The 15,035-nt window shown below is 36.8% G+C and overlaps 1 protein-coding gene across 1 annotated transcript; it reads right to left on the bottom strand.

The window, feature by feature from the left end:
* Positions 1-14,316: 14,316 nt before the first annotated feature.
* LOC107871693 (receptor-like protein 13) lies at positions 14,317-15,035 on the bottom strand. The gene has a single exon (XM_016718596.2). The coding sequence runs from the start codon at positions 14,946-14,948 to the stop codon at positions 14,364-14,366; it is 585 nt and encodes a 194-aa protein (XP_016574082.2). The 5' UTR covers positions 14,949-15,035; the 3' UTR covers positions 14,317-14,363.

A 15,035-nucleotide genomic window follows, 5' to 3' on the forward strand; every position in this document is an offset into this window, starting at 1 on the left:
CTTTTGATGACATGTTCTTGTAACCATAGAATTATCATAACTTGTTTACAACCACAAGCTCTAAGGTACCTTTGGTATGTACCAAATATCATTCATTTTTGTCCTATTCCTTGAGGAAAAACATTGCACCTAGTAAAACATCATCATATAAAATAAAACGAAGGGAGCGTATATAGAGAAAACAAACCTTCATTCTTCACCCAACCGGCCAATGAATGTCCAGGTAGGAGCAGAGCTTTGAGATTTTTGAAGGGAACAAATAAAGATGCATTAAAACGCCAGTTCCTCAAAATATCACCAGTAATGGACAACTCTATGACTCTTCTGGTGGTGTTGCTGCAAACAATTCCCTCCCATTGACAACAATCCGAGGTTTCATTAGCCCCCCACGATGACAAATAGTCGTCGTCTCTTGTACTGTATTTTATGTTTGCTTTGAGTTGCAATAGAGCAGTCCTTTCTTCATTCCAACAACAATAGCAGCACCACCATCCATTTGCCATGAACAAAATCAACAACCACAAATATACTATCTTGCCATTAGTCATATTCTGCTTCTTAACCTACAATGCCACTGAATATTGACAATAATATAAGATATATCCAGACTATATAAGAAAAGAAAGCTTGCCCGTTACTTGTACTAGTGAGAGGTAGCAGGTACCCTTCTGTAATTAGTCAAGGTACATGCAAGCCGGCCCAACACTACGGTAATCAAAAAGTATATAAAAAGTATATAAGAAGAGGAAGTTGATTCTAAAATCTATATATATTCTTATAAACTCAAAAATAGAAAAAACACTTTCTTTGCACAAATACTATCCATTTAGGTCCACCTATAGATTCCTAGTGAAAATTGAAGATCACACATATGGTTAGATTCTTGTGGATTGTTTGATTATTAGAGAGAAACTATTTATAACCTTTCTCGTGAAGAAAATTTTAGTTTAATAATTTTCTACAACTACTTTTCTTGTTATGTCCCTTGTAGCTTCTTTATTTTATCATTTTAATGTCTTCTTGTGCTTCTATATTTTGCTATAATCTAATATAGCATTTGTATTACAGTTTCATCGCTACTATTGTGCGGTGCTATTATATACGTATATTGACATTTGGTATTTAGATCTCAATTAGCAATTATAAACAAAAGTATGCAACATAATAAGTTATGATTTCGTGTACCAAGAAGAAGGAATGTATTTGTTAACCATCAGTAGTCTTTCCTTGTAAAGTTATGACCATAACTGATGGACATTATATAAATACAATTTTTCGTTTTTAAATATTCACACTTGAAATTTATTATGTGCTAGACATTAATAATAATTATAATAAATATTTTAATATCTTAAAAATTTTACACATTATACATTTCATATAAAATATAATTTCACAATATTTGAGTATGATTGTTACCGGGGTAATTTTACAAAGAATATATCGTTGTGATTAACTATCATTATAGGGAATATATAACATCAAAAATGAATCTTGGAAAAAATCGGACCATTATACTGAAATACTATTATAACGAGGTTTGATTATATTAGTTCATTCATTTTTTTTTTTCTAATTTTCATCAAAACGTTGCTTGCAATTATAATTTTCATCATTATAATTTATGTATTTTAGTGTCAAAAAAAATCGCTATCCATTTGGCCATGAAAAATATTCACTTTTTTCTCGGAAAATTATTTCACTTTATTAAAAATGATGTTTGGTCATAAAAGTTTCAGATACAACTTCAAGTTGTATTTGGAAAAGTGAAAACAATCCTCGACTTGTTTTCACTTTTTTCCATTTCACTATTTCACTTTTTGTCTTTCCAAATTAAAGTGTATGGTCTTATTTTTGTTATTTCATCCATCCTGTTTCATGTTTCATTACGACTTTGTTTACTATTCTTTGTCTTGAGCCGGAGGTCTATCGGAAACAGCCTCTCTACTTCTTCGGAGGTAGCGGTATGGACTGCATATATTTTACCTTACCCAGACCCCACTTTGTGGGAATACACTGGATTTGTTATTATTTATTCTTTCCAAAAGTCTAAAAAAATCTTTTAAAAAAGATATGGCCAAACACAACTCCAACTCCAAAAATATTTGGCGTCTTTAGCACTTATTTCAGTGGACCATGTGCATAACTGGCTCATTGAACAGAATACATTTCTTTCAAACCACTACTTGCACTGAAGAAAAATTTTCAGTCACTAACTAATGATGTTGTTATTTGTCCCTTTCACTAGTCCAGTGCCTATATTTTCCTCTAATTCAACATTAACTTCATTCATTTCCTTTTAATTTAAAGTGAGCTGGCGAAGAAGAATTCCATAATGGAAGACCTTGACTAGTTGATTATCACCATCGAAGACGAACTTCGATTTTCTTACGCATATTATGCAATGAACAAGTGATACTTTTACCACTGAGAATACAATAACTTACGCAGTGTAATCCCATACGTGGGGTCTGGGAGAGGGTGGTGTGGACGCAACCTTACTGTTGAAGATGTAGAGAATGTAGAAAAAATGAAAAGGAAACAGAGTAGGCTTATTTTCAGTTTTCTGTTATAACTGTATTAACAGTCAGTTACATGGACTAGTTAACGGTTAGGTAAGTTAGTTAAAACCTCACCAGTTAGTCTATATATAAGAGGACAATGTATATGTTGAATACACAATGAATACAAGCCTATTCTCCCATCTCTAATCCTCTTTCTCCCTTAGCTTCTTCTCTTCTCTCTCTTCACAGAATACTTGCATCTTCCATTTCTAACTCTGCAAGAGGCTTACTGCTGTCTTGCTTAATTACATGGTATCAGAGATTTACTCACTAGAAAACTAGTAGAGCAAGATCGATTTTGGCGTATTGAATCAAGATGCAACAATGGTGAATCAAAATGTTGTTGTTGATGTTGCTGGCATCCAGAGTTACTCCCAGTTCATTGAACTACAATCATCCTCTCTTTCTCAGCCCCTCTAATGTAAGTGGCATACAAATCATCTCTTTTCAATTGACAGGAGTTGTGAACTTCTCAATCTGGTTTAGATCCATGTGTATAGCTTTATTAGGGAGAAATAAGTTGGGTATGGTGGATGGAACATGTTCTAAAGATAAGTTCTCAAATGAGTTGAGTAGTCACCGGGAAAGAGTCAATGCAATTGTGCTTTCTTGGATCATGAATTCATTTTCTAAAAAGTTGCTTGGTGGAATTATGTATGCATTTGTGGCTAGTGCGGCTTGGAATGAGCTATTTGAAAGGTTTAACAAAGTTGATGTGGTAAGAACCTTTAATCTGCACAAAGAGATAGCCACATTGTCTCAAGGAACTGCCTCAGTGTCTGTGTATTTCTCAAAACTAAAGTATTTGTGGGAAGAATTTGAGGCTCTTGTGCCTGCACCTGGGTGTAAATGTGAGAAATCAAAAGGAGTATGTGCTGCATTTGCAGAAACTGAAACTGTTTCAGTTTCTTATGGGTTTGAATGAGTCCTACACACAAGCAAGGAGTCAAATCTTGCTTATGACCCCTCTCCCAAATGTTAACCAAGATTATGCAATGATAAGAAGTGATGAGAGTCACAAATATGTTGCAAGTCAAGCAGGGATCTTGGGAATGGGTCCTACAGGTAATGCTAAAAACCTTGAGATAGCTATGTATGCAAGAAATGGTCCAGGTGGAAGCAACAATCAAAAGTTCAAGAAAAAATTCAATCTGCAGTGTGATTTCTGCGAACTGAAGGGGCAAACTAAGAAAACTGCCGGAAGATAATTGGCTATCCTCAAGATTACAAGGCCAAAAAGAAGTTCAGACATGAAGGAACCAACACAACTTACAATGTGTCTGTGGGTCATCATGAATACTCAGTGGATCAGAGTGGCTATGATCAGTGTGCAGGTCAGTGCTCTCATTCTAAGTCTATGCAAAAATGGTCTACTAAAGATGCAGGACAATCACTGGTGGCTGATAATCAGCTGGAATAATTAAGTCTGGTGGGCAGTATTACAGAGTTGAAGAAACCAAAGAGGGTATATCTACCAAATAGTGACACTACAATGGTCACTCATGTGGGAAGTAGTTGCTTATCAGAAGGAAATAACATCACAGATGTCTATCACATCCCACATTTTACATGTAGTCTTCTGTCAGTATCACAAGTGACTAAGGAATGGAATTGCTCAGTGAATTTCTCTCCTGATTTCTGTATTTTCCAGGATCTTTGTAATGGAAAGGTGAGGGGGATTGGTAAGCTTGATGAAGGTATATATCTATTGTACATCATTCAAGAAAAGAAGTAAAAGTAGCAACTAAAGCATCTCATGAACCAACCATTGAAAAAGCTCAAGCTGAAGTAGATCTGTGGCATCAAAGGTTGGGACATGCATCAATCAGTGTGCTGAAAGGAGTCATATCTCAAGAATTTCAAGTAATAGAAGAAAGAATAAAGCAATGTAGTATATTTCCTAGTGCTAAACAAGCTAGGTTACCTTTTCTGTCTACCAATAGTAAAAGTACATATTGTTTTGATCTTGTGCATATGGATGTGTGGGACCTTACAAAGTACTAACTATGAATGGCAATAGATACTTTCTAACAGTGGTTGATGATTTTTCAAGGTTTACTTAGATATTTCTGTTAAATCTTAAATCTACTGTGTGTATACAATCGCAACAATTTGTTATGTATGTCAAGACTCAGTTTAAGAAGACTATCAAGGTGATTAGGACAGATAATGGTACTGAGTTTGTCAACTCATATGTAAAAAATTGTTCTAGAAAAATGGCATAATTCATCAACTATATGTGCATATTCTCCTCAGCAAAATGGTGTTGCTGAGAGAAAACACAGGCATATCCTAGAGGTGAAAAGATGAAACAAGACAAGCCATGGAAGGCACAAAACACACTCCAAAATAGTCCACAAATGTTAAGGATCTGAGGACCTTTTGGAGACCACTCTCGGATTCACTACAACAACAAGAATACAGGGGTGTTTTTGACACCAAAACAGCCACCAAAATGTGATGAACACAAAAAGCTAGACAACAATATGATAAGAACAATAACAACAACAAATGGCTTGCACTAAACAAGAGGAAACACCACAAGATTACAATAAAAGAAAAGAGATAGATAGATAGACCAATGGTTGGTATAATCTTAAGAACCCAAGAGCCTATTCCACCCTTGGACCCTTAACACTAGACACAACAAAAACCTATCTATTACGTTGGTACAAGAGTGAACTCGATCTCCCAAGCATCCAACGTTTCCAAGCTGGAATCCAACCCGAGTGAATCCACACTCAATGTTGAAAACCCTAGTTACAAGTTTCGACCATGGGGGCCTTTCTCTCAAGAGAAATGTTTCTAAGTGTTACAACTTCAATATCCAACAAAAACTAAGTAGTAAATGACCTAACATATTCTATTTATAGTAGGTTACAAAAATAGTGTGAAATGTCCAAAAGACCCCTTAATCAAATGCTTCACTTTAGGCGCCCTTGGAGTGTAGAATGTGGACTGTTTTTGGAGCCTACTTAGGCCCTCCTTTGCACTTCATTTGAACACTCCAAGTCTCAAGTTCAATACATCTCACATATGTCCACATTCATGGTCGTACTCGTATAATCCTCCCCTTCTTGAAAAGGATTCAACCTCGAATCCATACCTTATAAAATCAAAGAGGAAACAAACAAGCACACATCCTCATGGCATGAGGGTTAGAGTTAGAAAATAAACAATTAGCATTATCGTGCCACGGTGGTACACACTTGAAGTACAACCAAGGATCCTTTGTGTTAATTATGAAAAGCCTTTGTACAACATCATAAAGGAAAGGGCTCAGATGAACATCAAGAAATAAGGAACAAAAACCGAAACTACGCCTTTCATACGATGTATATCCAACAACACCATGAATATCATCATATTCATATAGGTAGTGAAGAAAGACACCAAAGACACAATTCTCATCCAAGATGTATTCATAAGTAGGAACACACAAAGAGATAAAGGGACATTGCAAGCACGTAGGACCTCTTTTTTTCCAACCACCTCCCGAGGGAAGGAATTTCATCAAGGAAATCATACCAATAGGGAGAATAGGGAAACTACCATGCAACAATCCAATCCAAGACAAATAGTTTGCCCAAGAACTCGGTTTCCCTCTACAGATAATGTTAAGCACGCTCCCAAGAGTCCCACAAGATACTTCAATTTGTCCAACCCCATGAAAGTGACAAGAAGCCTTTAACATCCTTGGATCCTTCCACAAACAAGAATACAACTTGACATCCACAAGTTGTGGTTCACATAACTTAAGTACAAGTGTGTCAAACATGGATGCACGGATATGAGCAACATCCCAAAGAGACAATGACACATTTGCCCTAGGGTCCTCGAGTAGACCACAAACTACCATTAACATCAAAGGGATCACAATTCAAGTCACCATATTTGTCAAGCATGGGTGGGGTGTCATGCAAAAGAGTACAAGCAAAATCATTTTTCAAGGAATAGTCACAATTCGGTTTTCCCAAGTAATCAAGCAAACCATGGTCATCTTCACCCAATTGACTATTCCTTTCCAAGACTACACATTCCTTACCCTTAAGAGTACTCTCATCTTCCAAGAAGAGATTTCCATCTTGAGGAGGAATGTTGTCATACCATAGTGGGTTAACGTATAGGCTATACTTCCAAGACAAGTCATGCCGTCAACTTCACTTGCACCACTAGGTTCATTAGGAGTGATTAGACTATCTCCAAACAAGATATTGTACCTAAAGAGTGAATGATCTAATCCGCGGACAGATTTTGAACTTTTAATCTCTAAGGAATCATTATCAAGTTTCAAAGATATGTCAAGCACATGATTAACCCTATGAGCCAAGCAAACATTAGAATCTTTACAACAACATAGGCTCACAGGTTCACTCCCTTTTCCTTGACCAATATCTTCAATTTCTTCACTCACTTAAGATTCATTAATCACATCATACATATTCTCAAGTGGTGGGTAAGTTTTACACACAAGTTGGTCAACACAATTTTCACACGACGATGTACTTTCATTCAACATAATAGCTTCAACACTAGGTGGACACAAATCGATCTTACTAGAAGAGTCGATTCGGTCATCTATAGGATCAACTAGTGTATCCACTCGCACAACATGTACATCATCCACAAGAATCAATATACTCATATGTAGGTAAGCTACAACTCACACTCAACGGTTTATTAGTCACATGTTCATCATTCACATGCACCAAAGTATAAGAGTTAGCTATTTTACCTTGACGTTCATGAGTATGTTCGTCTTTACGTCGGTGTGAAAGTCCTTCACAGGTTTGGGCAGCAACTTCCTCCGGGAAAATCTCACCGCAAGGTGTTTGGACCTTAGGTTTTGGATTTGTTGGGATAAATGTAGATACCAATAGGCGTAACCTTTCAACGTGCCATTTCATGTCTTCAATATTGTCGGTGATGCGGTCAAACGTGGCATCAAGCTTGGTGGCAGTCATGGTACCTAAAAGAAAAGACAACAACGAACAACAAAACAAACAAACTTGTTAGCTCAAAAAATGCCTCACCACACTCTCACTCTCGATTTTTACCTCACACTTGGTTTCACAAGTGTTGAAAGCCGGCTTGAAATTCGTGAGTGATTGAGGGTCAAGTCTACTCTTGCCCGAAATAGATTTTAGTTTGAGTTGACACAAAGAAAATTTATTTACGGACTTGAACCAACAAGATACAACAAATTCACAAAAGATAAAAGCACACAACAAACGCTTAACATGAATGAACGAACACAAAAACTAACTAATAATCTAGTAGATGAGTACTAGTTTGCCAATTAGTATTGGAACCAACGAAATTAAAACTAAGGAACAACAAAAGGAAACTAAGAAATCTGAAATTTGAGCTTAAATATGTTGTGTGAACAGTAAAACATAATGACATGGCAGTCATGTATTGGTCTCGGTACCACACAACTTTTGTTGTCCAATTTCAAGTCTTGGTCAATTTTTCAATTTGGACTTTGGTGAAATTTGTTTAAGGAGATAAATTCAAACAAGTCTTGGAGCCCTTTTCAATTTCAAGTTTTGAAGACTTGACTTTCTTGTACTTCTCCTTAAAACATGGATCCTTAAATCATGGAAAAGTGTTAGAAAGTGGTTGAGACTTGATTGATAGGTCTTTGTTGGTTGTAGTGTCTTTCAAGACTAACAAATAATACACCCTTTTCCTTCAACTTTTTGGATTTAGCATTTACTTTATCTTCAACAATATATGAAGGTGGTGATGAATATCAAGAACAACAACAACAACAACAAGAACTAAAACAATAATCTTCAAGAACACCAATAATTTTCACACGCCACTCCCAAATTCCACAATAACAATATCTCCAACACTTGGCCAAGACAACTACAACTTCAACAAAATGGTTCTCAAGCTATCAATTAACAACAATATCACGTGGTCAATCTTAGAACATCAAGGATAAAACACACGACCAAAACAGTCCACCACAACAATGTTCAACAACAATGAGCCAAGCTTATGTTCACAACAACAACATCAAAATACAAGCTCAAATCAAGATATAGACTCAATGTGTTCGTAAGGAACAAAACTAACACTTAGAGACAACAAAGACAAGTAAAAATCTCGGCCAAGACACAACACAAACACAATTTTCGGCCAAGAACACAAAATGAACAGATTGCTCTTTTTTCTAGAATTTTCAGTTTTCAATTTTATTATTATTATTTTTCAACTCTTAAGCCCAAGATTGATCTTGTTAGAACAAAATCAAAGATGGCTCTGATACCAAATGATACAAGACAAGCCACGGAAGACACAAAATACAGTCCACAAATCTTAAGGATCTGAGGACCTTTTGAAGACCACTCTCGGATTCACTACAACAACAAGAATATAAGGATGTTTTTGACACCAAAACAACCACCAAAACGTGATGAACACGAGAAGATAGACAACAATATGATAAGAACAATAACAACAACAAATGGCTTACACTAAACAAGAGGAAACACCATAAGATTACAATAAAAGAAAAGAGATAGACAGATAGACCAATGGTTGATATAATCTTAAGAACCCAAGAGCATATTCCACCCTTGGACCCTTAACACTACACACAACAAAAACCTATATTTTACGTTGGTACAAGAGTGACCTCGATCTCTCAATCATCCAATATTTCCAAGCTTGAATCCAATCCGAGTGAATCCACACTCAATGTTGAAAACCCTAGTTACAAGTTTCGGCCATGGGGGCCTTTCTCTCAAGAGAAATGTTTCTAAGTGTTATAACTTCAATATCCAACAAAAACTAAGTAGTAAATGACCTAACATATTCTATTTATAATAGGTTATAAAAATAGTCTGAAATGTCCAAAAGACCCCTTAGTCAAATGCTTCACTTTAGGCGCCCTTGGAGTGTAGAATGTGGACTCTTTTGGAGCCTATTTAGGCCCTCCTTTGCACTTCATTTGAACACTCCAAGTCTCGGGTTCAATACAACTCACATATGTCCACCTTCGTGGTCGTACTCGTATCACAAGAGATATCAGGTTTCAGGCTGAAATTTTAATAAGGTTCTGGGGCCATTGTGTTCTAACAGTAGTATATATCATTAATAGACTGCCTAGTTCATTCATTCAGTTTGTAAGTCCTTATGAGAAGCTATATGGTAAACAGCCTAACTGTGATTATCTAAGAGTAATAAGATTTCTTTGCTATGCCAAAGTATTGAATGAAAGTGATAAGCTCATGGCTAGAGCAAGGGCATGTATTATGATGGGCTATTCTAGTATCAGAAGGGATATGTAGTGTATGATATGTCTACTAACACCTTCTTTGTATGTAGAGATATGTCATTCAGGGAAGAAATATTTCCTTCTAAGGAGATCAACAAGCAACCTTAGTCACCTCACCATATATTTCCTTTGAAAGAACAATATCTAGTAGCAAGTGATGCTATGACACCTCTGCAGGTTCCTGTAAATGTCTCATCTCATGAGATTCCTAATTCATCAACCAGCAAGAGCAATTACTACCAAGTGTGCCTACTCCTAGACAGTCCATAACCAAAGTATATCACAGAAGATCAAAGACAAGTCAAGGGGTTATTCATCAAGAACAACAACTACAGTGTTCCTACTACTACACAAGCTATAACTCAGCTTTCTATATCTAAGGATCCAAGAAAGTCTACTAGATAAAGAAATTCACCAACATGGATGAATGACTTTGTCTCAAAAAACACAAAGAAGGTATCTCATGCTCTTGCTAATCATGTGTCATATGATAAACTTTCCCAATCCTATAAGATCTATGTCCTGAAAACCTCATGTGTTGCTGAACCTACAAGCTACTCAGAGGCTTGTAAAGATCTTAGATGGGTGGAAGCAATGAAGAATGAAATAGAAGCCTTGAATTCCAATCAAACTTGGGAGATTGTTCCTTTGCTTAAGGGAAAGAAGGTTATTGGTTGCAGATGGATATATAAGGTGAAGTATAAAGCCTCAGGTAAAGTTGAGAGATTTAAAGCTAGACTTGTAGCAAAGGGGTATGCACAAAGAGAAGGCATTGAATACAAAGAAACATTCTCACCTGTTGTGAAAATGAAGACAGTAAGAATTGTACTTGCTGTTGCAGCAAGAAAAAACTGGTGTGTTTAATAGATGGATGTCTACAATGTATTCCTAAATGGTGATCTAGATAATGAAGTGTACATGGACCTACCTTAGGGATTTTCTAGTTGATACGGGAACGATCTATGAAGTGCTAAAATAGTCCACAACACAAGGAGAAGCCGAGTGCAAGATAGAGATAAGTCACGGAAACAACGCAAATACATGAGATAAAGAATACAAGATACAAACATACAAAGCGAAATAATATAAGGGATAGGCAAGATGATATAAGATCTTATGAAACAATGAGAACCAACACGTGTATTGAACGAAGAGACCCTCAAAGTCGCAATAATCAAACACCAATCTCCTTATGGTGACCGCTAAGGGAATCAACTCACCTCAAGAACCACCGTTTCTAAGCAAATGTCAATATTGTCTTTTCCAAGCCCTAAACTACAATAGGTTTTCCAAGCCCTAACTAAGACTACACTAAGGTGTTCTACTCTCAAAGAGAGGACTTTCAACGTTTCAATATTTCATCATTCATAAAACTAGTAAGAAAATACCTAAAAGAGACTATATATAGCCTAGCTTATTACATGGCAAAATGACCAAGACACCCTTAATGACCAAGGGGTGGCATTGGTGTGTTGGAAAACACTATGAATTGTCCAAAATGCCCTTAAGGCTAAGTGACCAAAATATCCTTAATGAAGGGAACAAAGTGTGGTCCAACCCAAGAGTCCTCAAGTCTTCAAGGGTCTAAGCAATCTTCCACACTCGGGTTTGTCCAATGGCATACTTATAATAACCCCTCCAAGCATAATCTCGTGCCCTCCATACGACCAAAGCTTGATTCTTCACGTAGTGACTTTGAAGGATATCATCGAAATCTAAGGCGGCCATTTGACTTGTATCACTAGTTAGGGGGAGCATACAATATGTATACTACTCAAATCCCTATATGGTATCAAACAAGCACCAAGGCAATGGAATAACAAGCTATCAGGGGTTTTGGTAAGATCCTAATTCATTCAGAGTCAATATGATCCATCCTCGTATATCAGAAAGACAACAAAAGGAATCATTCTTGTGCTAGTATATGTTGTGACATGTTAATCACTGGAGACAGTCTAAAGCTGATAGAAGAGACCAAGACAATACCACACCAAAACTTCAAGATGAAGGACCTAGGTGAGCTGAGATATTTCCTTGGAATAGAGTTTGCAAGGTCTAACAAAGGAATACTAATGCATCAGAGAAAATGTGCATTAGAATTACTATCTGAACTAGGCTTGACAGCAGCCAAGCTTGCAGCTACCCCATGGACTACAACATCAAGCTAACATCTAGACAATTCGATGAGCATGTCAAGCAAAACCAGACCACTGATGACCTACCAGCCAATCAAGTTGCTTACCAAAAATTGATTGGTAAACTACTATACTTAACTATGGCAAGACCAGACATAGCATTTTGTGTCCAAACACTAAGTCAGTTCCTTCAAGATCCTAAGAAGTCACACATGGAGGTTGCACTCAGAGTGGTGAAGTATGTTAAAGGTCAACTAGGTCAGGGTGTGTTGTTGTCCAGTGGCTCAGATGATAGAGTGAATGCCTACTGTGATGCAGATTGGGCATCCTGCCCTCAAACCAGAAGGTCTGTGACTGGCTACTTTTTGAAGATTGGAGGATCAGTAGTGTCCTAAAAAAAAAAAAAAAAAACCACTGTATCTAAGAACTCAGCTGAGGCAGAATTCAAAAGTCTTGCAGCAGTAACAGCTAAACTTGTATGGATTCTAGGTCTGACGAAGGAGATTGGAAGTGAAGTGATGCTACCTGTGGATGTGTTCAGTGATAGCAAGTCTGCCCTACAAATAGCATCTAATCCAATATATCATGAGAGGACAAAACACATTGATGTTGATTGCTTCTTTATAAGGGAAAAAATTGTTCAAGGAATAATCAGAACTCACTACATTGAAACCCAAGATCAACCTGCAGAACTGCTGACTAAAGGGATGACAAGAGCACAACAAGTTCATCTCAATACTAAGATAGGAATTTGTGACATCTTTACACATTCCTAGCTGGAGGGGAAGTGTTAAAGATGTAGAGAATGTGGAAAAAATGAAAAGGAAATAGAGTAGACATATTTTCAATTTTCTGTTATAACTGTATTAACAGTCAGTTACATGGACTAGCTAACGGTTAAGTTAGTTAGTTAAAACCTCACCAGTTAGTCTATATATAAGAGGACAATGTACATGTTGAATACACAGTGAATACAAGCCTATTCTCTCATCTCTAATCCTCTTTCTCCCTTAGCTTCTTCTCTTCTCTCTCTTCATAGAATACTTGCATCTTCCATTTCTAACTCTGCAAGAAGCTTACTGCTGTCTTGCTTAATTACACTTACCGTACCTTATGAAGATGGAGAAACTATTTCCGATAAACTGATTTTAACATGGTAATTTGTTTAGAATATGTGCCTTGGAGAGACTTGATGCTTGTTTTCCAAAATAAAAAGTCAAAAACTTATTGTATCCAAAAATAAAACTGTGAGAGTGATAACAGTACCTGAGTACAATACATCGGTGTCTGTATAGGCAAGCAGTGGAGCAGCAACTAGAACTCTCACTGCCTCGTCCTCCACATTGAAACTTTCTAGTGTTGACAAAATCAGTGAAAATCCAAGTAATGCCACAGCATATGTGTAGTAAAGGTAACTGTAAAATACAAGTCTGCTCAATAAAGAAATGTAAACAAGTTAACATAATTCAAATTGGCTATGCCAAACTACTACTGTAAGACAAAAATAAAATTCACACCAGATAGGCAGGCATTGCAAATGATTATATCCGATTGACGTGTGATCAACGAAGAAAATCTTGAACTCCACTATGGGGAGAATTAGGAAATGAAACTATAACAAGCATTGTCAAGACTGTCAAAGCATAAACTCCCCGACTGTGGAAGCGAGCACTCTAACCATGACTTCATAAAGAAGATTGGATAAATGGACACAAATGATTTGTGTAATCGTAGCAGGACTTATTATCGTTTTAGGATTGTAATTTGTTGCAAATAGGCACATGAGGAAGAAATATTCATCCACGGAAATGCATTGCAAGGTGAAGTGCAGAGAAAAAGTAACAGATACAGGCTCCTGAGAGATTAAGATATTACTTCAAGTCAATGCTCATGAATAGGATAAATTTACATACCTGTAGTGCAAACACGCATTAAATGGTCATTTTCCATGATATTTCACAGGCCTAAATCCAAGTGTTGCATGCAGTACTGATACCAGCCGAAAGTGACTAAAGCAATTCACTTCTTTCAACTACAAGTATAGAGGCTCTTTCACAAACCAGAAGTCATCATCAGAAGAACCATCTAAAGAATTTCCGCATAATGTAGGAAGCCTGTTTTCCCCAGCACAACCAGTATGTTCAAGAATATCATGTCTGATATCCAAACTTAACAGAAGTCGAGATATGATTGGGTTTAGATTCTACAGAATTATTTCAAATTGTTATAGGCACAAAAAAGACTATCACATTCCCAAACACAAGCAAATCAATAAAACTTCTACTAGTATTAATAAACTTGATAAGTACCAAGAATAACCCAAAGATACAATTTGCATAACGAAATGCAACTAAGTCACCTTTATTTTTAAGGTCATATACATTTGGAAGCAAAATAATAGTAACACGAATACATACAAGAATCTACATAATAAAACCAGACATTTCTCCAATAGGGGTTTACACAAAGTACTACAACCAGGGCGAGCACCACATGTGCATATGCCACAAGGAAGGAAATGTAGAACGACTCCATTTCTAGAAAACCATGATCGGCTTCACAACATTCTAGCACGAGAGATGACATCGGTGTCTCTTTAGTCTCCATGCAATTGTTATGTAACGGAGGACCACAAAGAAACGGATTCCCCTCATAACTGCTTTCAGTAAAAGTTGCAAACTGAGATGTACGCTGTGGAGTCATACCTGTTAAATTGTTGTGTGCCACGCTAAACACAGCTAGAGTTGTCAACTCTACAAGTTGTGGGGGAATCCTCCCACTCAATTTGTTGTATGATAGGTCCAAACTCTCAATTTTCTGGAGGTTTGAGAATTCGGATGGTATTGTTCCAATTATGTGGTTACTTGACAAGTTTAACGCCCGAATCGCAGTAAGATTACAGAGTTCCGTAGGTATTTCACCACTCAACTGATTGTTAGAAAGATCAATTCCAGCCATAGAATCAACAACGCCACCTTTGTATGAATAGGTATTATGTTTGGTTGTAAAGTCTGCTCCAACCCATGCATAGTTAACTTGAAAGTG

Source organism: Capsicum annuum, chromosome 12 (genome assembly GCF_002878395.1).
Source record: "Capsicum annuum cultivar UCD-10X-F1 chromosome 12, UCD10Xv1.1, whole genome shotgun sequence".
Taxonomy (NCBI): Eukaryota; Viridiplantae; Streptophyta; class Magnoliopsida; order Solanales; family Solanaceae; genus Capsicum; species Capsicum annuum.